This window comes from Microtus pennsylvanicus, chromosome X (assembly GCF_037038515.1).
Source record: "Microtus pennsylvanicus isolate mMicPen1 chromosome X, mMicPen1.hap1, whole genome shotgun sequence".
NCBI lineage: Eukaryota > Metazoa > Chordata > Mammalia > Rodentia > Cricetidae > Microtus > Microtus pennsylvanicus.
In genome coordinates this window covers 121,033,320-121,059,610 of record NC_134601.1, presented here as the reverse complement: position 1 = coordinate 121,059,610, position 26,291 = coordinate 121,033,320, and the positions used below count along the sequence as shown (strand labels likewise).

General features: G+C 38.0%; 1 protein-coding gene across 3 annotated transcripts in view; it reads left to right on the top strand.

The window, feature by feature from the left end:
• Glra2 (glycine receptor alpha 2) overlaps positions 1-26,291 on the top strand; it is a 194,217-nt gene that overhangs the window by 138,818 nt on the left and 29,108 nt on the right. For all 3 annotated transcript variants that reach the window (XM_075957867.1, XM_075957868.1, XM_075957869.1), the window contains one exon: positions 7,835-7,984. In XM_075957867.1, coding sequence (XP_075813982.1) covers positions 7,835-7,984 — 150 coding nt within the window. The remainder of the gene's footprint in view (positions 1-7,834; positions 7,985-26,291) is intronic.

Sequence of the window (26,291 nt, the reverse complement as noted above, 5' to 3'; positions counted from 1 at the left end):
AACAGTAAGTACATCAGATAGGTGCTTACCTAGAGCCAAGAAAACCTAAACCACGCAGTTGGTTCTACTTTTCCACCAGATTAACTTGTAAACTATATGAGCTATAAAGCTATAAAAACATAATAAATCATCATTCCCTTAGTGATAATAGGTCCAGAGTAACATGAACATCATTAGCTAGCATCCCTAAAGCACATGACCTACTGAGCAGTTCAAGAGGTTCTCCCATTTCCATCCTGAGCTGGCTCACCCCTCCTGAGGCTACCTGGAGGTCTCCTGCCCTAGGTAGTCAATGCTTCGTGGGTAGAGTACACTACAGCCTAGTGCTGATACTTGCTGGACATAACACACTTCAGCCCAGAACTCCTGGACTCGAGTGATCTCCCTGTCTTAGACTCCTGAGTAACTAAGGGTGGTTGGTACTAAAATAATAATAATAATTTTTAAAATGACATATTTTTCTTCCATTTAGTTATCTTTTGTAGTTGACTCTTCATATAAAATAGTGATTTTGAACAAAATTCGTACTTCTTGGAAATTGTGTTAATCAAATGTGATTTATGGGGCACTTGCTAAGAGTTGAAAGCCCTGTCCTCTGTGGCATAGATAGAAAAGTACTGCCTTTCTATCCTGAGAATATGCCATACTTCAGTTGTGTAGATAAAACACATATGCACGGACACTAAACTGGGTCAACTAACTATAAATACATTATAAAACCTTTAGATGAGTGAGAGGCTGTGGCCAGAGAAAGCATCCTATCAAAGATAGAATTTGGGCTACTCCTTAAGTAATTATCTGAAAATAAATAGAAAAAAAAGTGATAATTTACACAGTGAAAAAAAATTTCAAAAGAATTTCTGAATTTAATAACAGATCTCACATTTTGCACAAGATAACTCCTTGATCTGTGCTCCCCACTTCAGCTTTAGATGTTCTGGTGTCCTTGAGAGGAACATCACCATGAACTGAAATTCACTGGTATGCCATAGGTACTAGGAGGTTGGGAGCATTTGTTTTCTTTCCTAACATTGGGGTTTTCCGACTCAAAATTGCTAGCATTTGGACTGAAGAACTTATGGCAGGGGAAATCCTGGCATTAGAGCATGTCCACCAGCATCTCTAACCCATACTAATAGCACCTCCCAGTGGTTATTACAAGGAAAAGTATCTGTAGCTATTACCAGGTTTTCCCTGAGGTTCAAAATCACTCCCTCAATTTGGAAACTGCTGGTATAAATGAGTCACAACAGGAATGGAGCTGGCTTCCTCGGGGGTAAGTCGAACTGCTTAAACAAAGTGCAAAGTTTGTGTTAGGAAAGAGTAGGGTGAAGTTAAATAATTAGGACAGGCACATTCTGTACAGTATCTCAAATATCAAAGCACGCAAAAGGAACCCATAGTAATGCTTAAGCACATGTTCCCAACTGAAATATTTTTTTATTTTGGAAATTCATCCTATAGAGGTGAAAGGACAAAGTGACACGAGAAGACACTGACTGCACAGGGACCAATTGCTACAATAGCCAGATCTACCGGCTAATAGCTGAGCGTGTAGCGACATCTTGGGAATGAAAAGTAGAGAGTAAACACTGGTACTTTGCAGCTAGAAATGTGAAGTCTATACAACAGACTGAATATTACAGTGAGGGCAAGGAAGTAATGGTAAAAGCAGAGTTGCTAGTGAGAGGACTGGATATTCAATTAAATTGACTGTGCAGATAATAACTGGAGACATAATGGAATTAGCAAAAGCATATAGGAGATGTCATGGCTGAGGGATGGCTTTGGAAACACAAAAATATGAAATCTGTGGATGAGTGAAAAGAAAGATTCTTTCTCGTTCATTTTACACTCTACTCTGGAGCAGGCGGTCCTGGGTTTTTGAGAGATCCTGGCCTCTTCAGCGTAAGATATCGCTGTCTTGAAAGAGATCCTAGGTAGATGTAGAAAAGCTAAGTCCTAAGGCATATTTTGGAGGCCCTCAAATAGCATGCACAGTTTTTTCCATATTCCGTTGTGTAGTCAACTGGCCTAGAACATCTAGTTTGACTGGTGCAAGAAATGAGATTCTCAAGAATTTTCTGCTATAGGGCATACAGCGGCAGTGGCAGCATTTCTACCATTCTGAAATGCACAGAAAGAAAAAATCTATAGGAGTGGGTGGATTTATTGAGGGTGTGGATATAGAGTAGAAATTAAAGCAGAAAGTTAAAGAGACACAAGACATCAAAGAAGATGTCTCATAGAAGAATCATATATGGTCAAAGACTCTGAAAGGGAACCGGGCCTGTGTAGAAGCTGAAAGTGTCACGAGGAGAGAGATTCCCATGAGGAAGAAGAATGTAGGCTTTTGATAAGATCTTTGCTTTTGCACATAAAGAACTGTCTGGGAAATATGATAAGACTTGTATGCCTATACCTCATTTGAAAATGAGCAGTAGAACATTTGTTCATTAGAATATTTTTATGAGGCTATAGAAACCTTGATTCTATCTGCTTGCCTTCAGGGCTTTCTCTGCCCGGAATGAACTACCTGTTATCACGCCCTCATTCCTAAAATGCACCACGTGTACCAAACACCAGATTCCCCTCCATCTTCTGTGTTTGGGGCTTTGCCTTTATAGTTTCTTTTAGCCATTAAACTCCTGAAGGTTGAGGACTAGCAAACATTTTCAATAAATAAGCACTTAGTGTTTTAGGCTCTGCAGGCCGTTTGATTTTCGGCATAGCTACTCAACTGTGCCTTTTTAATATAAGTGTGGCCATAAGCAATACGTAACTAAGCAAGTATAACTGTGTTTCAACAAATATTTGGCAGATATTCAGTGAGTCAGATCCGACTTTTGGGCTATGATTTACTGCTCCCGGTCTACTGTGAACCAAGTCCCCACAAGTGTAATCAGAGAACTTCTGGGAAGAATCAGTAAGCATCTTACTCATCTTGCTTGTTCAGGGTCACCTTTCACAGCACATACCACAACGCTTTTTACAGAACACTAGGCTAGGAATAGCTGTCATGATTTACATTTCTTAATATTGTTTTTGAAACTCTTTGCTTCAAAACTATTATTGTTATCATTATTATTATTGGGGTGTGTGTGTGTGTGTGTGTGTGTGTGTGTGTGTGTGTGAGAGAGAGAGAGAGAGAGAGAGAGAGAGAGAGAGAGAGAGAGAGAGAGAGAGAGAATGTGTACTGACCTGTAGAGGTGGAGGTCGGAGGACAATTTTGAGAGAGAATTTTGGGAGTTGGATCACTCCTCCTACTGTGGAGTTGGAGTAGTGTCTAAGTGATGTCATGGGGCTTGCTCAGTAGATAGCTGTACCTGCTGGGACATCTTGCTAGCTAATTAAATATTCTTAAAAGGAGACTTGCCACAGTGGCATATATTCCTATAATCCCAATGTTTTGAAAGCCAAGATGAGAAGATGGTGAGTTCCAGGAAAGCCTGACCTATATAGCAAGGCCTTGCTCAAAAACTTAAAGCTAAAATTAAATTAAAAAAAATAAAAATACCTGTAAAGAATCCAAGTCAGTGAATCATAGCAGCATTTTGAGAGCTTAATTACCGTTGAAAAACTATCCTGCAAGTTGGTCGTAAGTAGTTCAGGAAGGGATCACGTAAGCTCAAGAATCATAAAAAGAATGTGACAGGAAAAGATGTGAGCTAAAAACTTCTAAGGATTAGCAGCCAAAGGGAGAGAATTTGATGTTAGAGCTGGTTAAAAGGAAGAAAAAGGAATTTCAATCCTGAGAGAGCAACACCAAGGGACATCACATTGTATGTAATAGTCATCTCCCAACACCCTCTAACTCCATGTGAATAATGCATTCAATGCCAGCACTTTAATACTGGAAAGAGGTTCCTAATTTGAAGGAAACTGAGAGACCAACCAAAATGATTAAGATAGTGAACGAATTCATTTATAAGCAGCTATAAAAGAAGCCAAATACATGCTGAGCCTGCAGACAGTCAGGAGGAGATAGGAAACGGGTTTAGAAATTCCTGTGAGTACCAGGAGTAAGAGAAATATGGTCAGCTCTACTGGACTTCGCTCTGTGTATGAGTATATCTCAGGCAGTGACAAATTCTCTTCATTATGAGATCTTAAAATATTTACAGGAAATCTGAATAATATATAACAGGGAATATTGTGATTAGTAACATTTTATTATCATAGAATAGAGTTGCTTCAGATGAACAAGTATAAAACCAATTATTGCTTACTAAGGAAGAACATTCTGGAACTCTAGGGATGCTAAGAGAATTTAAAACTCGTTATAGTCCAACTTATAAGCGTCTAATATATGAAGGACACATGTGGATATTATTAAGATTATCTGATTTAATGTAAAACATGGCTAGAATATTCCTTCTTTTCATCCACAATCATTCATTTATCCATCTATACATCCACCCCACATTATTTTTTCTTTCTTGTTTTTATTTTTGAGATTATAATATAGTACATTGCTCCCTTCCCTTTCCTCCCTCCAAACCCTCTCACACACCCCTCCCCCACTCTCCTTCAGAGTTATTTACTATTTCCCACTAATTCTTGTTGAATGCATATATGTATATACATAATTCATTCTTACCTAGGATTTGTCAGGTTCTGTACTGGTAATGCAAAGAGCAATTCTGCTCAGGTTCGTTCTTCTAAAAACAACCTCCTTACCCAAGCACAGACCTATAAAACCAGCTTGCAATCTATTGATAGAGCTAGAGAAACAGGTGACTAAGAAAAAATAAATTTGGTAACGTTCAGTAAGAGAATTTAAAAAAAAATGTTACCTAATCCAGATGGGAGAAAGGAGAAAGACTTAAGGAAGCTTCCTAGGAGAGTGGGCATTTCTGACAGATTTTGAAAGATTCTGAAAAGCCTCAGTCAAACTATGACTACCCATCCCAGGTAGAAATAATGATACATTCCTGGGAAGAGGATGGCAAACTGGGCCATCTTGGAACAATATAAGTGGGACTGGCAAGTAGTTCCAATTGTCTGATATAGCATAAAGCAGATAGCAATCTTCAAAAGAATAAGTGTACTACCAGGACATCTGCCGTAATACAGTATCTTCTAGACATGACAGGGAAGCAGTACCTTTAAAATCTCGGCAGTATGGTTGACCTCAGGAATACCTGCACCAGATCCACAACCAAACTTCAGGCCGAGCTCTGGGAGTCCAAACAAAGACAGGTAGGAGGGATTATATGAGCAAGACGGGTCAAGATTATGAGGAGGAAATCCACAGACACAACTGAATCAAACTCTTGGGAACTCACAACCTCTAGACCTGCATGGGAACCTGCATGGGACCCATGGAACTAGGCCCTCAGCATGTTGAGTAGCTGTTTGAGGACCCCATCGCAGTGGGACCAGGATCCATCCCTGGCTTTTTGAACCCCCTTCCCTAAAGTGGTATGCCTAGCTCAGCCTTGATGAAGCGGGGAGTGGCTTGGTTCTGCCTCAGCTTAATCTGTCAGCCTTTGTTGACACCTCTTGGGAGGCCTTACCCTTCAGAGGAGTGGATATGGGGGTGGATTGTGGAGAGGGTGAGGGTAACAGGAGAATGGGAGGGAGGAGTAACTATGGTTGGTATGTAAAATGAATAAGAAATCTAAAATAAAAATAAAGAGAATACCTGAACCATTTGACTTACCAATGTTGGTAGGAAAGTTTCACAAGGCCACACTCTTAGATGAAGAGCTACAGGGAAGGAATGACTGCAAAAGAAGGAGAATCAGTCTTTTCTATGGACCCGCCCCCATAGGATATTCAGTCTCAAGTTCTCATGTACATGAACACGTATATGGACAACACTAAGTGAATGAAGTAGGGGCAAGTGAATGTGAGTATGTGGGGGTGGGGTGTGTGTGTGTGTGTGTGTGTGTGTGTGTGTGTGTAAAACAATAGATTATAAAAGAAGAGGACCTGAAATTGAGACGGGTAAAGGAAAGAGTTGGAGGAAAAGGGAAGGAGTGGAAGTAATATAGAGTACACATGTATGAAACCCCAAAATAAAAATAGTAATAATAACTGCATTCTATTGTAGACATTTTCATTTCCTTGTTAACTTCTCTCTCTTCCAAAATTGTTTCCTTTAACAAAATCACACCCATATAAAGTCAAATAATTACAAGCCTTTCTATAGCATTTATTTTATCCTTGACATTATCCTAAACTCTGCATATAGTAAATGATTTTCTTCACCTCCTCCTTGGTGGGCCTGGTACTATGACTGCTCATATTTAGCATCTGAGGAATGGATTCACCAAGGTGAAGCAATTTAGAGATGTTAACCACGTTCCGTAGCAAATGTACTTCTTCCACTCTAAACTTTGTACTCTTTTGCCCTCTGTGCTGCTGCTAACTTTCTGAATAAAGAGACTTTTTATATCATTCCCTGCCATAATGCATCCAAAATTTGGTCTAGCGAATAAACACAGAGACAATCAGATATTTGTGGGAAAAGATGCTCACAGCAGCAAAATTTGTGTATGGAGAAATGCAATTGAAAGTAACCTAAATGGCTTATAATGTGTGCATGCATTGGAAATGATGATTTAGAAGTAAGTTAAACTGCATGACAAATGCCATAAATGTCAAAGGGAATGGAGGCTATAAGAATGTGACTCTAGGAACTGTATTATGTATGATCAGGTAAGAAATACACTAGTCAACACTCTATTTCAACTTGAATCTTGACTTTGACGTTTTACTTTTGTGCTTTGAGATGATAATTTAACCCTTCTTTACTCCAGTTTTCCGTCTCAGAAAATGGATAATACTATTGGTACAGGGCTTAACAGTTATATACGTATGTGATACTTAAAAGGGTAGTTGACAACTGCTTAGAGTAGAAAAGGAAACACATAGTAAGTAAATCCATAAACATTAGAGTTGAATAGTACACACTCATTTGGCACTTTGAGTATCTTTGACAGTCTGAGATCTGCCAAGTTACAACAACCTTATTTTTCCTCGCTGTACCATGAAAATGTGTATAGAGTGAGATGTTGACCCTTGCAAAGCAGCGAGAGTCACAAGTTCCCGCTACCCCGAGTCATTGTCTCATGTGTCTTATATTTAACCTTCTGAGTGGTACTAGCATGACTTTTGTACCTTGTCTTTAAAATTATAGCAGTTTTTATTGCTACATAATTATGCGGTATAGTGGGATGTTCGGTAATTTATTTTGTTCTTAACTCTGAAACTTGAACCCAAAGTCCCATATGTGCTGAATATGGCTGATACTACTGAGCTATACACCAGACTCTGATGTGATATTTTAATTTGTGTATATATTAAGTGATAGTCAACTTATGGTATATACCCTACATCTTAAACTTTTACTATTTCTTTCTGGCAAGTTGATTCAAAATTGTCTTTTCTAACTATTTTGAGGTATATGACGCATCATTGTTAATTATGTTAGTCATTTTCTGCAATGTAAAATTAGAATTTATTCCTCCAACTGCAGCATTATATCCACTTACCATATCCAATCTCTGGCAGGTGCTAATACACTCTTAACTTTTATGAGATAATAACTGAGATCATTGTTTTGCTTAAGATAGTGTCCTCCAGTTTCATCCGTGTGTGTTTGTTGTATTAGAACACACACACACACACACACACACACACGTGCATGTAACTTCTTTGGTTAGTCTTCTATTGGTAAACATTGGTGGCAGCACGAGGCACCGTAGTTTTCTAAAGACTAGAAACACTTGGCCTTTACTTGGGCCGTTCATATAATGTAGAACTGGATTTTCTGGCAAGCCTTCACAGCTTCCTTCTTCTTCTCTCATCCCATCCTGTTCCTCAGGTCTCCTATGTGAAGGCGATTGACATTTGGATGGCAGTGTGCCTTCTGTTTGTGTTTGCTGCCTTACTGGAATACGCAGCAGTGAACTTTGTCTCCAGGCAGCATAAGGAGTTCCTGCGTCTCCGGAAACGACAGAAAAAGCAGACTAAGGTAGGCTTTTCACTCAGTACAGAGTCACACAGAGCTTGAGGTTGTTAACCAAGCAATGTAACAATAACAACAACAAAAAAACCACCTAGAACACATAATGAAGAAGAAAATGAACTTAATTTTTGTTCTAATAAATTGTTGATCAAACTAGTCCTTTAAAATGGTGGGTAAGGTTAGCAGGTTTCGTCAATATAATTACGAGTCACACAGCTAAGCATGATTTCCAGGTAAATATATTATAATATAATTATATCCCAAATGATGCATGGTATATAATTATATTGAAATTATTTCCTGTCTATCTGAAATTCAAATCTTCTTGGGCTTTCTGATTTTTATGCAACAACTCTAACTAGGCATATAGATTCACTGACAGTTCTTTTAAAACCGTAGATGAATATTGACAATTTGTATGTGACTGTGTGTACATAACTAATTGATTTGATGTTTTTCATCAGTGGATCTGCCTTCATGTCAGTGATTCTCAACCCTACTAATGGTGTGATCTTTTAATACAGTTCCTCATGTTGTGGTGACCCCATCCATAATATTATTTCCTTGCTACTTCATAACTGCATGTTTTCCTCTTCTGAATCATAATGTAAATATCTGATACGTAGGATCTCTGTTATGTGATCTTTGTGGAAAGGTCATGCGATCCCCAAAGGGGCATTGACCCACATCTTAAGAATCACTCATTTCTATGTTCTGTACCCTACATGTGCACACTGCATCACTGCATGTTGGTACTTTCAATAAGGCTGATATCATTGTCTTGACTTTAGCACAGAAACCTTAAGTTTTCCCTTACTTAGATGTTTATATTTCAACTTTGCAGCTCAATAGCTCCTATTTAGTAGGTTTCAAACTTGCCTGAACATTAGAATCATCTAGAGACTCTTCAAAACTCCCAAGCATTGGCAGCACCCCACCACCAATTAAATCCCCTTTTCAGGATAAGGCTCAGTATTTCTTCAGCTCCCAAGCAATTGAGTGTGAGGGCATGTTTGGAAAGCAAGCCCTGGTTTATACCTTAGCCCCATGAGGGATAACAGAAGCATTGTGTCTTGCTTGCACTTCTGACTGGAAGAGGAATATGTCTAGTGATATAGAGAGTGTTACCTTCTATAACAATACCACTAAAAATTCAAGTAAAAATTTAATGTAGATTATATGAGCTATTTTTCAAAATCTACCCCCCAAGGTTCCATAAACCTGCGGGTGAAGGTAAAGCAAACTCTGAATCATATACTAATATGTTGGAGTTTTTTTTAAAAAAGGGGAGATGTCAATATCGCTGCTTATAAATACACAGCTATCAAAGAGTCATTGTTAGTTTACTTTGAGAAGGTTGTGTATGTATGAGCTCCCTGAGTACTGGCTGCATTTACCAAAGGTTTTTAAAGCAGTATGAAAACATATACTGCTGGCTGACCAGTCTCTTATGCCTAGCTCCATTTCAAGAATATATTATCTCTCCAGCCTAGGGACATGGACACACACACACACACACCCTTTCTCATACTTTGCCTTTTTACACTGTGCTTATATAAATTATAAATCATATCCCTGTGGAACCTAGTTATTTCTTCAGAGAAGTCCAGTATGATGGCACAAGTTCAGAATCACTTGTTCTGCCCAGGAAATAATATTGAATTGTGGTGGTTTTTCAGCTCATAAACAGTGCAGTTTGCACCATGAACGTTACAACAACGTTATGATCTATGTGTGGCTTAAGTCACTCAAAAAGCTCTTTTAAGAGCTAATACTGCCAACGCTCCCCCAAATTTTACCTTATCATAATGGAATTCATCTAAGATTTTTAAGGGAAATGCTGATTCTCAGTGAAATTCAATGAAGACACTGACTCATAAGGCTTGGAGGGAGAAATGAGAATGTGCACAATTAATTAATAAAAACCCAAGATGATTTTGGTAATGAGAAAGTTTAAAAGACATTATCAACTCACTTCTTTTGTCTGTAGATAAAAAACAACTTTTAGTTTCCTTCCAAAATCTGAATAATTAGTAAAATATTTTTGAAAAGCAGTGTAGAAGATTCTTAGACTGAATCTGAGCTCTATTTGAATGGATTCTGTGATTTCGTAACAATACTAACAGAATAATAGCCATTAAAGACTAGCACATTTTTTAAAACTGTAACTAGTAAAAGATCAGAAGAAAAGAAAACACAGGGTAAAAAGAAAGTAGAGATTAAAGAAAGGGGAAATGGAGAGCAAGAATGATAAAGAAAATCAAAGGAAAAGTGCTCAATCAACCCCAAATGCATTGACAAATAATACAAAAAAATAGACAAATTAAAATTAAAAAAGACTATCAGATGAAATAAGAACCCAAATAAAATCCAATTCCTTCTTTCCTATAGTACATATAGTTAGAAGGGCAATACAGAAGCCTAAAATTAATAGTAGATAGATAGATAGCATGAAAATGTTAATCAAATAAAGCCAATTGAGTACCTTTAATATTTAATATTTGAGAAAAATCTGCTGCTAAATCCAGGCATGTAAACTCACAACTGTAATTTCAAAACTCAGGAGGCTCAGACAGGAGATTTTTGTAAGGTAAATGGCAAGCTTGGACTATCTAGTGAATTCTAGGCCGATGGTAACTTGCATATAAAAACAAAAGCAAATACACAAAATTATTATTTATATTAAACTGATAGCATGGTCTTGGATATGCAATGATTAAATTAACAAATAAAAAAGCAGATAAAACCACAATCATAATTATGAACAAATTTAACATACATCTTTCAATAATTGATGGAAAAACAGTCAATTAAAAAATCATTAAGGATATAAATTTAGCAATAGGATTAATAAACTCACTGTATCTAAAACTAAAGAGAGCGCATACTTTTCATACGCAAAAGGAACATTTTGTTAAGTTTACCACGAGCTGGACTATAAAATACATCACAATAAATACCCAGTGTTTTAACATGTTTTTCTGTTGCTATAATGAATACATTGACCAAAGCAACTTTGTGGAAGAAAGGGTTTATTTGCCTTCCACTTCCAGGTCATAATCGATCACTGAGGGAAGACAGGATGGGAATCTAAGCAAGAACTCAAAGCAGAACTTATGGAGGAATGATAGCCAGTTTATGCTCATCAGGGCCTGCCTATACATGGTGCCATACACAATGGGATGGCCCCACTCCCCTGGGATGCCCTCACCCTCCCCCCCCCACTCCCAAAATGCCTATCATCAGTCAAGACATGTTCAAAGGTCAAGCCAATGGAGATAATTCTTTAGTAGAGTGTCCCTCTTGCCAGGTGAGTCTAGGTTTTGTCAAGTAGGTAACAGGTACTACGAATCACATCAAAGGATTGAAACCTGTTATAAATTAAGTACTGAATATGTGTCCCAATCAAGTGAATTTGGGCTAAATATCACCAATAAAATGACTACAAAAATTTTCCTAAGTTTGAAAATTAAAACATACCACAAGAATAATCTGAGCCTTAAAATAATTCACAAGGAGCATTGTGAAATACTTTAATTGAAAGATAAGTTATGCATATCAAAATGCATTATCTTAAATAAAGCCAGGTTTTTAGAAAACATCTATTTCAAAAGATTATCTTATATAGGCAGATTTGCAAATCAACTATCTAAGCAACTGTCTCATGAATATGAAATAACAAATGGGAAGTCTTTGAAGGTATACCTTGCTCAGCCTAGATGTAATAGGAAGGGCCTTGGACCTTCCACAAAGCAAAGTGCCTTACCCTCTCTTAGGGTTGGGGGTGGGTGGGTTGGGAGTGTGTGTGGAGGGAATGGGAGGAGGGGAGTGAGTGGGAATTTAGATTGGTATTCTTTTAAAAATAGAATCTAATAAATAAAAAAGGAAAAAAAACCACAAAGTATGTATAGGATAAAATTTAATTAACTTCAAGAATGCCCTATTGAGTTTGCTACCTAGAAGAATACTTTTAATCCAGTATTAAGAGAGATACTAGATTGCATTAACTGGTAGGTAAGAATGTTGAGAAACCAAGAGTAGATTACTTAATAATTTAGCATTATAATTTAGCATTCAGTGGAAGAGCTAGGGAAAAACAAATTTTGTATGCTTTTAATCCTTGACATCATTGGACTACTCACCTGCCCTTGTCTTCTTTCATTAATTTGTCGAAGCTAAGTCAGCGAATGTGGCGTTTCCATGGAGAATGAGACAAAGAAAAACAGTAAATAAAATTGAAGAAATAGGTAGATACTTTTCAGAGCAGTGTACAAGATTTCACTCTATGCTAATGGACTGGAATCTAAAGGGTGGTCTTAAATTTACAAATAGGCTATCGAGATAGGGAATGGATATAAAGGGGGCAGTTAGGAAAAACTGTATGCAAAAGATGATGGTGATTTAGACTATCATGTTTGTTCTTAGAATGAAGGGAAGTAGTCAGATTTAATACTCAAGCATCCATTCATTCGCAAATATTTATTTGTTACATACTATGCACTGAACACTATCTAGATCTTTCGACTTCATTGTACAACAGGACAGACAAAGTATAATTCTTTGATGAAGCTCACGTTCTAGTGGTCATAACTTGGAGGCAAAACCAATGATTCATGATGCTTTTATATGAGAAGGTGAGCGAAAGAAAGGAATTAAATATTATGTAAATTTTTGAATTAAGCAACTGTGTCATCAGAACCGGGTAGTTATTGTATTAAAATTGAGCTTATTATAATAGAATCAAATTTAGAGTTAAATTGCAGAGTCCTATTTGATATGATCAAGTTTAGATACTTATGGAACAGCTCAGTTGAGCTGGTGAGTAATTAGATAAGTTCATGAAAGGGAGAAAACCTGGACATACAATTGGAAGTGACTAGGAAACAGATGATGTCTGAACTTAGCAAAAGTGGGTGAAATCACCCACCAAAGGAATAGAAATGAAAATGCCCTGAAAATGGAGCACTTAATCACTTAGAGAGTGTGTCTGAACTAGGTCGAACTGAAAAATAAATGAAGGAAATGGTGGCAGACATTAGCTAGCACTTGCAATTGCCTTTGTCATGCAGGGAAGCATAGGAGCTAGAATGGAAGAAAAGGTGTTCATAAAAGGAATTTCCTCAAAAATAGAAGACAAAAGAATATATTTGACAAAGGGAATACTCAAATGAAAAGGAAGATATTAACACCACGCTGAACAGAAAGCATAAATTCAAGAACAAATGTCTTAAGACGATCTTTCTTTAAAAAAGAATTGTAAAATATCCAGAGCAAAGGAGTTAGCTTCATATAGAAATGTGTATTTCATTTTACCCATGATTTCATCACCAACTTACTGAATAAGATATTAAAGGACAGAAAAGTTAATTTCTCGATATTCATGCCCCAGGTAATGAATGACCTAGCAGAATCTCAGTTAAAATACTATCTCCTAAAACTCTGTGTTTTACCATTATACAGAGGAAATGGGACAATAGCTATGATTGTGACTCAGTTGGTAGGTTCACTGATGGTAAGATGAAAGTTCCTAATTCTGCCCATAAATTCTGAGGTTCATTACTGGCTCAAAGTGAGATGAAAAGAAGAAATGTAGATACATTGAGAAAGATGGTAAAAGTGTTCAGTAGCAATTTGGCAGAGTGGAAAGGCCAGTATTCAAAGGCAAGAGAGGAAGCTAGAACGCCAAAGCAGAGACAGTATGTATTCATATAAGAATCTGTAATAGTCAATAAGCAGGTGTATGTTTTTACCCAGGAAGCTTCCAGGCTCAGGTCCAGCCCCCAAGAAGACAGATGCTTGAGTATATATCCAATTATAGTTCTAGATGAGGACCAGTAGATAGAACATCAAGAAAGTATGACAGGAGAGTTGGAGGAAAAAAGGGAGGAAAGAAGAAAGATAGGAGGAAAAATGGAAGAGTTTAGCAAGAGAGTAGTTGTAGCAATGTGCCCCAGACTAAGGTAGATAGCGTAGGGAGAAAATGAAAGAGACACTAGCTATTCACGTGAAGTAGCTGGGTTTAAGGGAAGATTTGTATAGATCATGTACTGGGAAGCAAGATGATACTTGAGTTTAAAGAGAGACATCTCTTTAAATATTTTAAAATTCTCCGTACTTCTTTGAGAATTCCTTACATGCATGCAATGTATTCTAATTGTATTCATTCCACGCTCCTCTGCCCAACACCTCCCAGACCCATTCCCCACACCCTAGCTGTTCCCAACTTCATGTGTTAGATTGCATTTTATAACCCAGCTAGTCCAATTCATGCTGTCCATATACTCATGGTTCTGGGGCTATCCACTAGAGCATGGTCAACCTACCAGAGACTACACGTTTTAAACATGATACTCTCCCTTTCTTAGAAACCATCAACTGCCAATGGGCCCTCAGCTAGGGGCCAAGGTTTTCCATCTTCTTCCCCATCTATGCAAGAATGGTGATTGGCTAGATACCATGTAGGTCTTGTGCTGGTGACCACTGCTGCCATGAGATCTTAGGTGTAACAGAGCATCAGCTGAAGATGCTAACTCACCTGTCATCTCTGGCCTTTCCAGCCTTTCTACCCCCTCTTCTCTGAGGATTTCTAATCTGTGAGGGAAAGGGCTGAAAGATGTGCTTGGAGAGAGTTACAATTGCTGCTTTGCAAAATGTACTGCATTTTTTTCAAAATGGAAGTTGCGTGTTTTTCATGAAAATTGTCTGAAGTCTATACATCTAAACAGGAATTAGAAACAAAATCAAAATCAAGAAGCGAAATACCCCACAAAATAGAAAAAAAATCAAATAAACAGGCAAAGTATTGACTTTTTCAATACTTTTGAATCTGATAAGAAAAAAAAAGGTGTCATCAGTTGCTAGCATTCACTGAGGGCTTGCTCAATGTCAACTATTACTCTTAACTCTTTTGTGTTTAATAATTCATTCAATCTCCACTGCAAATGTGAAATAGTGTAATCATATATCCAACTCATTTTGAAGTCCTGATTTAAGCCTGTTATCCAAGTGCCTTGTATGATTTAGTATTTATCCAAAATTGATAATTTTATAGAAAATATTTTATTAATATCTGAATTAAACGGAAGTGCCTTTTAAACTTCTATTCTGTGCAGGTAATTCAAGCAAATTATAACTTTAACACATAGTGGAAGCTAAAAACAAAAACAACAAAAATAAACAATACTACCCCAGGCTTCTTTCATGACATTTTTCATTTGCAGTGTCATAATTAACATTCCCTTCCTAAGATAGTTTGCTTAGCACTCCCTCATCAAATGAAGTGCACTCAGACACAAGGGGCTGGCAGCAGGCCAATCTCTTGGTCTCTGTCAGAAATAAAACACTTCTGCCCCTACTGGCCACTTATAATACCAGCATGCAAGATTTGTGGAGCCACTGTGCCAACACTTGGCAGCAGAAGTAGTAAACAAGAAAAATCAAAGGTTCCATGAACAGACAAAAAGCATAAAAGAGCCCGAGCAGTCCTGTTTTTCAGACTTTGAATGCTTAGGATTGAGTAGTTCCCACTTTCCACCATCAAGAATGCCCTTATTTGAATAAACTGTTCATTCTATCAGTAATGAAGTTAGTGCTTTATCCTATTTTACAGATGAGGAGCCAAGAGAGTTAAAATAGTATCCCCAAAGTCACAATGCAGTCTCTGCCACTTCTATTCTATTGTTGGTAGTTTAAATACCTTAGTTTACAATTAATGCAACACACACACACACATTTAAATATTTTAATGTGCTGTATGATTTTCTATGCTTTTAAAAGGTAGAATCAGGGTAAGTAAGGCAAGTCACAAAAATGCAGAATCACATCCTGATTTTTATATTTTACCTTTTTTTCACTGTAGATTTTTGCATCAATAATGACGTTAAATGTTGCAGGAAAATCCCACTAATCTTAAATTCCAAAGTTCTGTCCATCTTCCTCCTTCAGTTTTGTGCCCAGAACTTTCCTTGCTTCTTCTCTCTTCAGGCTAAGCTAGTCAAATGCCACCAAACTAATTTCCACAAGCCCTAATCAACTCTAACCCAAGTTAAAGAGAGAAAAACAAACAAAAATCCACCATTCTCAAATGTTTAACATTCTACATACAAAGTCATCTCTTAAGGGCATCATTGAATAAATAGGATCTCCTGAGGCTGAGAAGCTTCTGTAAAGCAAAGGACACTGTCACTAAGACAAAAAGGCAACCCACTTACTGGGAGATTTTCACCAACCCCGCAACTGACAAAGGTCTGATCTCCAAAATATATAAAGAAATCAAGAAACTAGACCGTAAAAGGCTAATCAATCCAATTATAAAATGGGGCACTGAGCTGAACAGAGAATTCTCAACAGAAGAACTTCAAATGGCCAAAAGACACTTAAGGTCATGCTCAACTTCCCTAGCGATCAGGGAAATGCAAATCAAGACAACTTTAAGATACCATCTTACACCTGTCAGAATGGCTAAAATAAAAAACACCAATGATAGCCTTTGCTGGAGAGGTTGTGGAGAAAGGGGGACACTCACCCATTGCTGGTGGGAATGCAAACTTGTGCAACCACTCTGGAAAGCAGTGTTTCGGTTTCTCAGGAAATTCGGGATCAACCTACCCCTGGATCCAGCAATACCACTCTTGGGAATATACCCAAGAGAGGCCCTATCATACAACAAAAGTATATGCTCAACTATGTTCATGGCAGCATTGTTTGTAATAGCCAGAACCTGGAAACAACCTAGATGCCCTTCAACGGAAGAATGGATGAAGAAAGTATGGAATATATACATATTAGAGTATTACTCAGCAGTAAAAAACAAGGACTTCTTGAATTTTGCATTCAAATGGATGGAAATAGAAAACACTATCCTGAGTGAGGTAAGCCAGACCCAAAAAGAGGAACATGGGATGTACTCACTCATATTTGGTTTCTAGCCATAAATAAAGGACAATGAGTTTATAATGCATGTTCCTAGAGAAGCTAAGTAAGAAGGTGAACCCAAAGACAAACACATAGTCATCCTCCTGAATATTAACCTTCATCAGGTGATGAAAGGAGACAGAGACAGAGGAGCACGGGACAGAAATCTCAAGGTCCAAATCAGGAGCAGAAGGAGACAGAGCACGAGCAAGGACCTCAGGACCGCGAGGGGTGCACCCACACACTGAGACAATGGGAATGTTCTATCGGGAACTCACCAAGGCCAGCTGGCCCGGGTCTGAAAAAGCATGGGATAAATCCGGACTAGCTGAACATAGAGGACAATGAGGAATACTGAGAACTCAGGAACAATCGCAGTGGGTTTTTGATCCTACTGCACGTACTGGCTTTGGGGGAGCCTAGGCAGTTTGGATGCTCACTTTACTAGACCTGGATAGAGGTGGGTGGTCCTTGGGCTTCCCACAGGTCAGGGAACCCTGATTGCTCTTCGAGCAGATGAGGGAGGGTGACTTGATCGGGGGAGGGGGAGGGAAATGGGAGGCGGTTGCGGGGAGGAGGCAGAAATCCTTAATAAATAAATAAATAAATAAATAAATAAATAAATAAAAAAGAAACTGCCCTCTGAAAAATGATACTGGTTGATTCCATTGAAGGTCTTAGGGGAAAAAAAGCAAAACCACTACTACAAAGACACAAAGGCTTTCGGATTCATTCCTCGTCAATGGAGATAGTTCTGGAGATTACATTGGTGTGTGTGGAAAGAGTGGCCTGGTGTTGACTCACTGTCAGATTATGAAATGGGGTCACGCTCAAGAAGGGGCCACACAATGCACAGCTAGGTGTGTTGGCTTTAATAGTCTTCCCCGTGTTTTGCACAGTACCTACTTGTCATTCTTATCAAAGTAGAGTATCTCTGAATCCAACACATCTAGAGTGTCACTGACTGAACTGGCAGAACTCGGTCTGTTAGAAGTTGACACCGTAGATATATGTGACAACCCCATTTTTATGTTATCTAATCTTTGTCAATAAGAAGTAGCCATAGAATATGAGCGCTATGATGACTTCACTCCATGAACTTTAAAGCTTCCACTGCATTTACCTGCTCTTGTCCCTGATGTCAGATGTTCTCCAGTCTCAGATTCGCCTGATTTCTTTCATCTCTGTAATCGAACATGAATAACATGACTGCTTGCATGTTAATGACAAGCTGACTCTTTAGACTGTATATTCTCTACGCCTAGCCTCATGAAAATATGTGCCAGCAAAATGGCACGGTGCAGAAAGGTACTTCCCACACAAACCTGACCAACTTGATCTCAATTCCCAAAACTCATAGTAGAAAGAGAGACGAACCCATCGCCCCCGCCCAAAGTTCTGATCACTCCACTGATAATCTATGGCACATGCACCTGTATTCATACACCACACACACACACACAAGCACACACTCTGATGATGATGATAATGGTGATGATAGACAGATAATTACAAATTGTTTTTTAAAAAAATGCAAAACCTCTTAACTTGAATAGAATAAGTTAACAATGTTGGGCCCTAATCAGAATGTCTCAAACGATAGTAATTCAGAAAAGGGAGATTTCAGTACTCAAGGTTTTTGAGAGTTTCCTCTTATTATTTATCCATCATTTAGTATTAGCTACACTGCTAACTCCTCAAAAGGCCATTTCCTGGTTCTACGGGACTGAAAGAGTGTCCCTCTTTTAAACAGCCAATTTGCTCACTTTACCAGCAACTGTCACTTTGGAATATAAAATGGAAATGATACTAAACATAGTCTTTTGGATATTTTACCTAAAAATATCTTAGTTATTCTCTCACCCAAAAATATTCTAATTAATTCACTAGAGAGAAATAAACATACAAATACAATGAGCTGTATTTGATTTTTATAAGCCTTTAGCCGCAAATCCTTCAGGGCTCTAGGCCAGTGAACAATACCTAAAATCCTGGGCCTCTTTTCCTCACCTTTAACGTGAAACTCAAATTATTCACACTATAGGATTGTGATAAATATTAAATGAGTTTCCTTGGGTAAAATTCATGAAACAGTCAAGGGAGATGGCTCAGTAGATAAAGGGCTTGATATGCAAGCATGAAGACCCAAGTTTAGATCCCCAGAAACCATGTAAAGCCAGACGCAGTAATGCAAGGTCTGTAACCCCAGCACTCCCCAGGTGATGGGGGATAGAGAAAAGAGAATCCCAACAGTTCCTGGTTAGCTGGTCTGTGTACACAATAGTGAACAAGAAGAGCCTGTATTTCAAGCAAGGTGGAAAGCTGGGACTGGCAGTCGAGATGGCCCTCGGACTCCTATAGTCATAATGTGGCGTGAATAAGCTTGTCCTCACATGCACACACACACACATGTAAACATACAGGCGCACAAGTGATAGAAAGAATTCTTCAACATCCCCTAACATGTGGAAAGCAACATACCACCCCTGTATTTTTATTCCTTTTGTGTGTGTTCCATCAAAATTGACTACATAGAAAACTGTGATCTGCATCCATCATACGAATGAAATCATGAGTTTGTACTTTGTATAAGAACAAGGGCAGCAGTAAGACTCAGGAGGAAACTCAATTCTCTGGCTTTATTTTCCATTGATACCTATTGTCTCTAAACTAGGCTGTACGTTGAAGAGAACTTTCTCCACATTTAGGTCCTTCAAACCCAATTGCGCTGCTGACTGACTTCGAAAGAAGGTTGCTGGAATGCAAATGTCACTACCACTAGTTCTAATCTAACCAAACCTCAGCAAATGAAGAGCTCATTCAACTATAATCAGAATAGGATCATCTTGGAAATTCCTGCTAAAATGCTCTCACCTTTTTCTTGTTTGATGGTCATTCATTTGAGACAAGGTAGTTGCATCATCTAGAATATAGTGATCAATTCTCTACGTACAAGACAGGTTCCCACAGCAAAGAAATGCCCAGCCTTAAATGTTGCCAGTGTTTGCAGTGGAAAACCCCAGGGTTACAGCATTTGTGGAATATATTTCTCTATATGCAACAGGCTATGTTGTTTTCAGCTTTCATCCAAACAGAATACATCATCTGCCTATCAAGAGAACATTTTCAGTACTGTTAACTGAAAATGAATTTCTGAAAAATTTGCACATATAAAGGTATTCCTTGGGCTATGGCTAGTTGTCTTTGCCTCACAATCAGCAAAAGACAAACTCTCCAACAGCCTATATGTGAAAATTGATTTATCTAAACACACACTCAGCTGAATATGAAAGAAAGCTCTTTCAGATTGGTTTCACTTCCTAAGAAAAGACAACAATTAGGTGGCTCCAAATGCTACAAGTACTAAGAAAGCAGGCTTATGATGCTATGAACATCTTTATGCATAAAGTCAGTTAGAACTCATCTCTGAAAAGTATTTGGAGCAGATTTGAATAAATACCCACACTTCATGAGAGAGACATGTTTGTATGGTGGGAAGCAAAAAATCAAATTCTTCATGACACACATTTAAGAAAAGTTCATCGATCTAATGGCTCACAATGAAAGTACAGATTTGAAATTAGGCCATAAAATTTTTACATATTTAGACACTGTATGTTGAGCTAAGGATGAACATCTGAAAAATCTGTATAGATCAATATATACAGTGATGTTTAATATAAGAGAGAAAGGGAATGTAGTGGATTATTATTAGTCTATTGTTGTTTCATGTATTCTACAAATCCAGTGGGAACTTTTAAAACTGTTTTATTACTAACATTGTTTGTGGAAAGCTCATGCTTAGAATAGCAATAAGCATAAGGATTAGCAATCGCCTGTCATAAACATAGTTGTCTGTTGCGGAAGGTCCTCCCGCTCCTCCAACCTATAGCTGCTGAGATACCAGCCCATTGGGGCGTGGTCTCTCTCCCTTTAAAAAAGCGGCCACTTCCTTCTTCTCTCTCTCTTCACTTCTGAGGAGTAAACAGTTTCTTTTTATTTAACCAATGACCTTCCTCCATCAGTTGTCCATTTGCTGGCCACACTGAAGAGTTCCTAGACCACTACTGGTATGCAGAGGGGACCTTGAGCAACCTGCTCTAGGCCATACTTCTCAAACTTACATGTGTATGAGGATCACCCAGAGGCCAAGGGAAAGGACAAATACCTGCCATCCAGTCTAAGAAATTTGATTTTAGTTGGTCAGGACAAAACCAATAATTCTACTTTCTAACAAAGTGTCCAGTCAGTAGTGACGGGCCATAGCATCACAACATACCATTTCAATAACAGCAGTGCTGCCATTAACTCCTGGCTTGACTATTTACATGGCTATTTTATACGTCCCAAATTGGGAAACAAATCATTGAAAAATTAACAAATAAGAAATATGTAAGACATATTTAGATTTGAAATCCTTGTACGTCTCTTTAATTTTGTCTTTGGAATAGAAATTCCTTAATTGTAATTTTTAGTTCTCTTTCCGTTCAAGAAGATATAGTCAAATGGTTTACATTCCTTTTTATAATTGTCATGTCTTCACATTCTTCCACATGTTTTTAAAGGTGTTTAAAGAGGATTACATAGATTCTTAAGTTAACAGCTACTTCTCTAGCAAGTGTGTTGTTGAAAGCTTATAACTGTTCCCCAGAGCAGAAGGCCCATTTGTTTTTTACCTGAACTACTGAAAAGGTTAGATGAGGCTTCAACAGACCCGCATAGATGAGGAATGTAGACTTAATTGCAGAAGACATCCAGAATAACTGTCATGTTACTATGTAATTCTCTATATTATCAGGGTACAGAGCTTGTACTTGTCAGTAACATGGTGACCTTTTACACTGGAAGGAATTTTCCTCTGTGCGTTCTCCATTCTATTAGATATTATGACAGACTTATGATATTGTACAGCTTACAATAATAACTCCTCTATACGTGATGCAAGTGATTTGCAGAATCAGACTCACCGAAGAAATTCCTGTCCTTTTAATGTCTCCTTCCACTTATTTCTTGCATCTCGGGTTGTGATTTGCTATCTCTACTTTCTTTACTACTTACCTTCCTACTTAAACAGAGTTTGTTTTTTGTCTAGTTTTCTATTCTTCAAAATTCTCTTTCCCTTATCTTTAACTTTTTAAAATTTATTTATATACTCAGTATAAATGTATCACATAAAGTTCAATGACATTTTTAGGAAGAGAGATTGTGGCTTACTCAGATCCTAGCAACATGTTCACATTTTGCAAGGCAAGCTGAAAATGCAGAGGACTTACACTTGAAGAACCTTCCACTAATAACTGTTGGGGACTAAGGAGGAATATTCTAGTTTGCTTGTTCCATACTGGCTTCCAGTGATTCCTATCAGACTGAACTTGAGATGTGCATAATAAGCTTGCTTATCAGTACATTATGAGTTGGTGCTTTGTCTTTCCCAAGTAGAAAGGTGGTTATTTCACCACCCCGCTACTAGTTTCCTGAGATTACCTCTCAGTCACTTTTTCACATTCTTATGTTAGGTCCTCTAGAAAAAAACAAAAAACTAACAAACAAACAAACAAAAAACAAATACCAAGCTAGTGCGTGGGCTCCCTCAAATATGTGTAACAAAAGAGGAGGCTGGAATAGTGAAGATTTATCATGCAAGGAAAGGTTCTGTATCATGCCAAAAAGATTTAGTTTCCTCCTGAAGGTCATAGGGAGACATGAAGGGTATTTAAACAGGGCAACAGCTCAGTAAGATTTGAATTATGGAAAAAATATTTCAGCTAAAAACTTGGGAGTATTCTTCAAGGAGAGAAGGATTGGATACATAATAATTTTAGAAGGTCCTTTTTATAATCAAAACTAGAATGAAAAGTGGCAAAAAATTAAGTAAAAGTGAACAAACTAAGAAAGCAAAATTAATTGTCATATATTGACTCAACATACAAAATGACAAGAAAAAATTTAAGCTGATTTTGAGAAGTAGAACTTCAACAAGAGAAGGATTTGGTGTTATAAGGTAGAGACCAAAGGTCTCAGGTATGAGATTTATATATAATAAGTAAAATTAGAGTAGTCCATGAAGCAATAGTCCATCATGAAGAAGAGAGGACAGGGCTGGATGGGCATGCTAGATAATGAGCAGAATAGAGAGGGGCAAAAGCTATAGGTATGGATGAGAACTGAAGAGGAATTTACAAAATGAGAAGAGACAGAAAAGAAGACAGGGGCAAGAAAATGAAAGAATATGAAAAGAAATGACAGGGAAGGAACAGGAAGGAGAAGGAGGAGGGGAAGAGGAAGGAAAGTACAGGAGAAGAGGGGAGGGAAGGGGAAAGAAGGGAGAGGAGGGGAGGAGAGGAGGGGAGAGGAGGAGAGGAAGGGGAGGGGAGGGAGGGGGAGGGGAGGAGAGGAGAGGAGACAATCAAGGGCAGTGCCCCTGGAGTAGCAAGCAGCATGTCAGAAAGAAACAGAGAAAAAGAAGCCTACAAGACAAACACAAACAATGTGGTGCTTTCACTATAACACAAAGATCTGGGTCCAGAAAAGTGCTGAGAACATAGCACCTGAAGGGCAGGAAGACTTTAATTACTCATGAAATAGAATCTTCTGAAAGGCTTTAGGGATGAATCTATTAATTAAAATTATAGAACTATCTTTCACATTGGAAGGATCAGATTGGAACAGGGCACAATATCAGGAAAACACTGCAGTATTTTTATTTGAACACATTCTTAATTGCACCGTTAATTTGAACATAGCTATAAGGTGCTCAGTGAAAGCACAAATCCTTATATATTCACATTAGTTTACCTTTTGTAATGTTGCTGGAACTAGCTTTCCAAATCAGGGACACTTACTACAAGCTTAGAAAAGCTTGTCTTAAACAAGTAGAAATACAAAAATGAAGTTGTGGCTTGAATTATTAGAGTAACAAGTATTGCCCATCATTGTCATAACAAATCAACAGAAACTTAGTGGCTCAGAACAAGATAAACACTATCTATAACTCCGGAAGTCAGGCACCTAACCCATATCTCATTGGACTTCCAACAACATGTTGGGAGGGCCATGCTATTTCCAGAAGTCTGTGAAGAGGATTGGCAGATGCGGTGGCTCATGAGCGGAAAAAAGAGAACTAAGCAGGCGTCACATAGAGTACTTAATTTGACAGTATTTGTCTAATTACCTGGGAGAGCAGACCCTTCTGAGCATGAAGTCATCTTAAAGAAAGGGGTCCTTATGATGCAGAAGGAGGGAAGACAAGGAGATTTGCAAGGGCAGGAGAAGTCAGAAGAGGGGGAACTCAATTATGTAGTTGACAGTGAGGAGTCTTTGGCCTTCAAAGAGCAGCAGCAACTTGTGGCCTTAAAATCACGAAACTCTGATTAGTGGTCAAAAATGCTTTGTAGAGTTTCATAGATGTATGAAGAAATTAGCTCCATGTGGTCAAAAAACATTTTAAGGTTTTTTTAATGACTGAAGTTTGTTTTAGGGAGGCTTTTAAGCTAATACATATCAATACGGAGTGAAAACGTAACTTAAGGTGCCAATATACCAAGACTGTTTGTGTTACTTTTTGTGTCACTATGACCAACAACTTAAAAGAGAGCTGTATTTGTTTTGGTTCAGGGTCTAGTCCATCATGACAGGGAAGGAATATGGCAAAGCAGAATAGTTCCGGTTCTGGTGGACTAAGATACACAGACGGGGTGGTGACAGGAAATAGACATGGATGAGACACATTACAGGACTGGTATCCAATGATCCCAAACCCTGCTGCCTAAGCCCCACCTCCAAAAATTACCAAAATCTTTCAAAATGGCACTAAGCATCCAAAGAATGAATGTATAAGGAACATTTCAGGTTCAAACCATAATGCCATCTTTGGTTCATTTATATGTCTAAAGGAGAATTTGATTTTTTTACTTTTTCCAGTGTCTAGAGTCTACTCACATTGCTTGGCTAATGACTTTCTTTCTCTGGTTTTAAAGCAAGAACATTGCATCTCCCTGATACTTCTCCCATGGTTATGTCTACTTCTAACAACATCTGGGAAAGATTCCATTTTAAAATCTTTTTGTTGAAGTTGGGCCTGTCATCTGTATACTAACTCAACTTCTCTACCTTAATCACATCAAGAAAACCCCTTTGCTCTTTAAGGTCAGAAATTCATCGTTTTAAAATTATTCTGCCACCCATACATATCAATAATTTTCTGCATCTCTGAGAATATACCCCATGCATACTCAGTGTTGGTTATAAATGCTATGAAGAAAATGCTAGAAGGGTCCATAACTAAAGAAAGCTATTGGCTGAAGGCTAAATAGCCAGCATGTCAAATCTTGCAAGGTCAAAAACAAGTCTCAGAGGTTTAAGGTCAGCTTATGACATGATAACCCATTGATCATCAACACACCCTTTATTGATGTTCCACCACCTTCCCATTCCTTCACCACAACTCTTACACTGTCTTCTAAAAAGACCTTTTTTTCATGTAATTCCTCATCTTGAAATTACATTGTAGGAAACCAAAGCAAACTAAGATAGACTGTCCCCTGAGCCAGAGTCCTGATGAGAATCACAGCATACTCTGCTTACCAAATACCAAACAGCTCCTAGAATGCATCCTGTGTCCACACTTTGGCTGAGAATCTAGTAGTGCTGAGTGCCAACCCCGAGGGCAGAATAAACAATCAAATTCTTCCTACTGAATCTTACGGTTGCTGTTGTTAAAGTAGTTTTGTGCCGGCTTTCCCAAACAAGTTGTCAGCTTTCACAAAATAATCCTTTTGATTTCCATTCCTGAAGCCAAGCCTGTGGCTTAGCTCTTTAAATCTTATAAAGACTATGATGGATGTCCTCAGTTTTCCTTTCCTGTCTGGCTCCTAATTGATAGAAGATATTTTGTGGTAACTCAAACTGCAGTTATTACAACCTAACCAGATTAGCATAAAGATATTGAACTGAATGGAGAACAACTATCCTTTGTCTTCTATCAATGCTATTCTCATTGACAACAAACTCAGATGAGGATGAAGAAACACTTAGGCGAATCTGGAGTTGCTTTCTACATGTTTGATTAAAGTAGCATCTGACACAATCAAATCTATTTAGAAAAATGAATGATTCTGGCTCTGTGTAAGACAGAGTTTAAGAAAATGGTCCCCATCTTAAGCTTTTTAAGCTGATGGAAAACCCTCAAATTTGTTGGCTAAACAGATAGCTTTGAAAGTTTCCTTTATATTGTTCATTATTAGAAAAGAAAAGATGCTGTAAAAACTGCCTAAAACGTGTATTCATGCAACTTTAGGGGTTAACAAGAAGAAAAAGACAATTGCAGAAAAACTCTAATGCAGCCTAGTTGTTTCTGAGGGAATTCCTGGAAATATAGGGTGTTCTTGGCTCTTAAATAAAG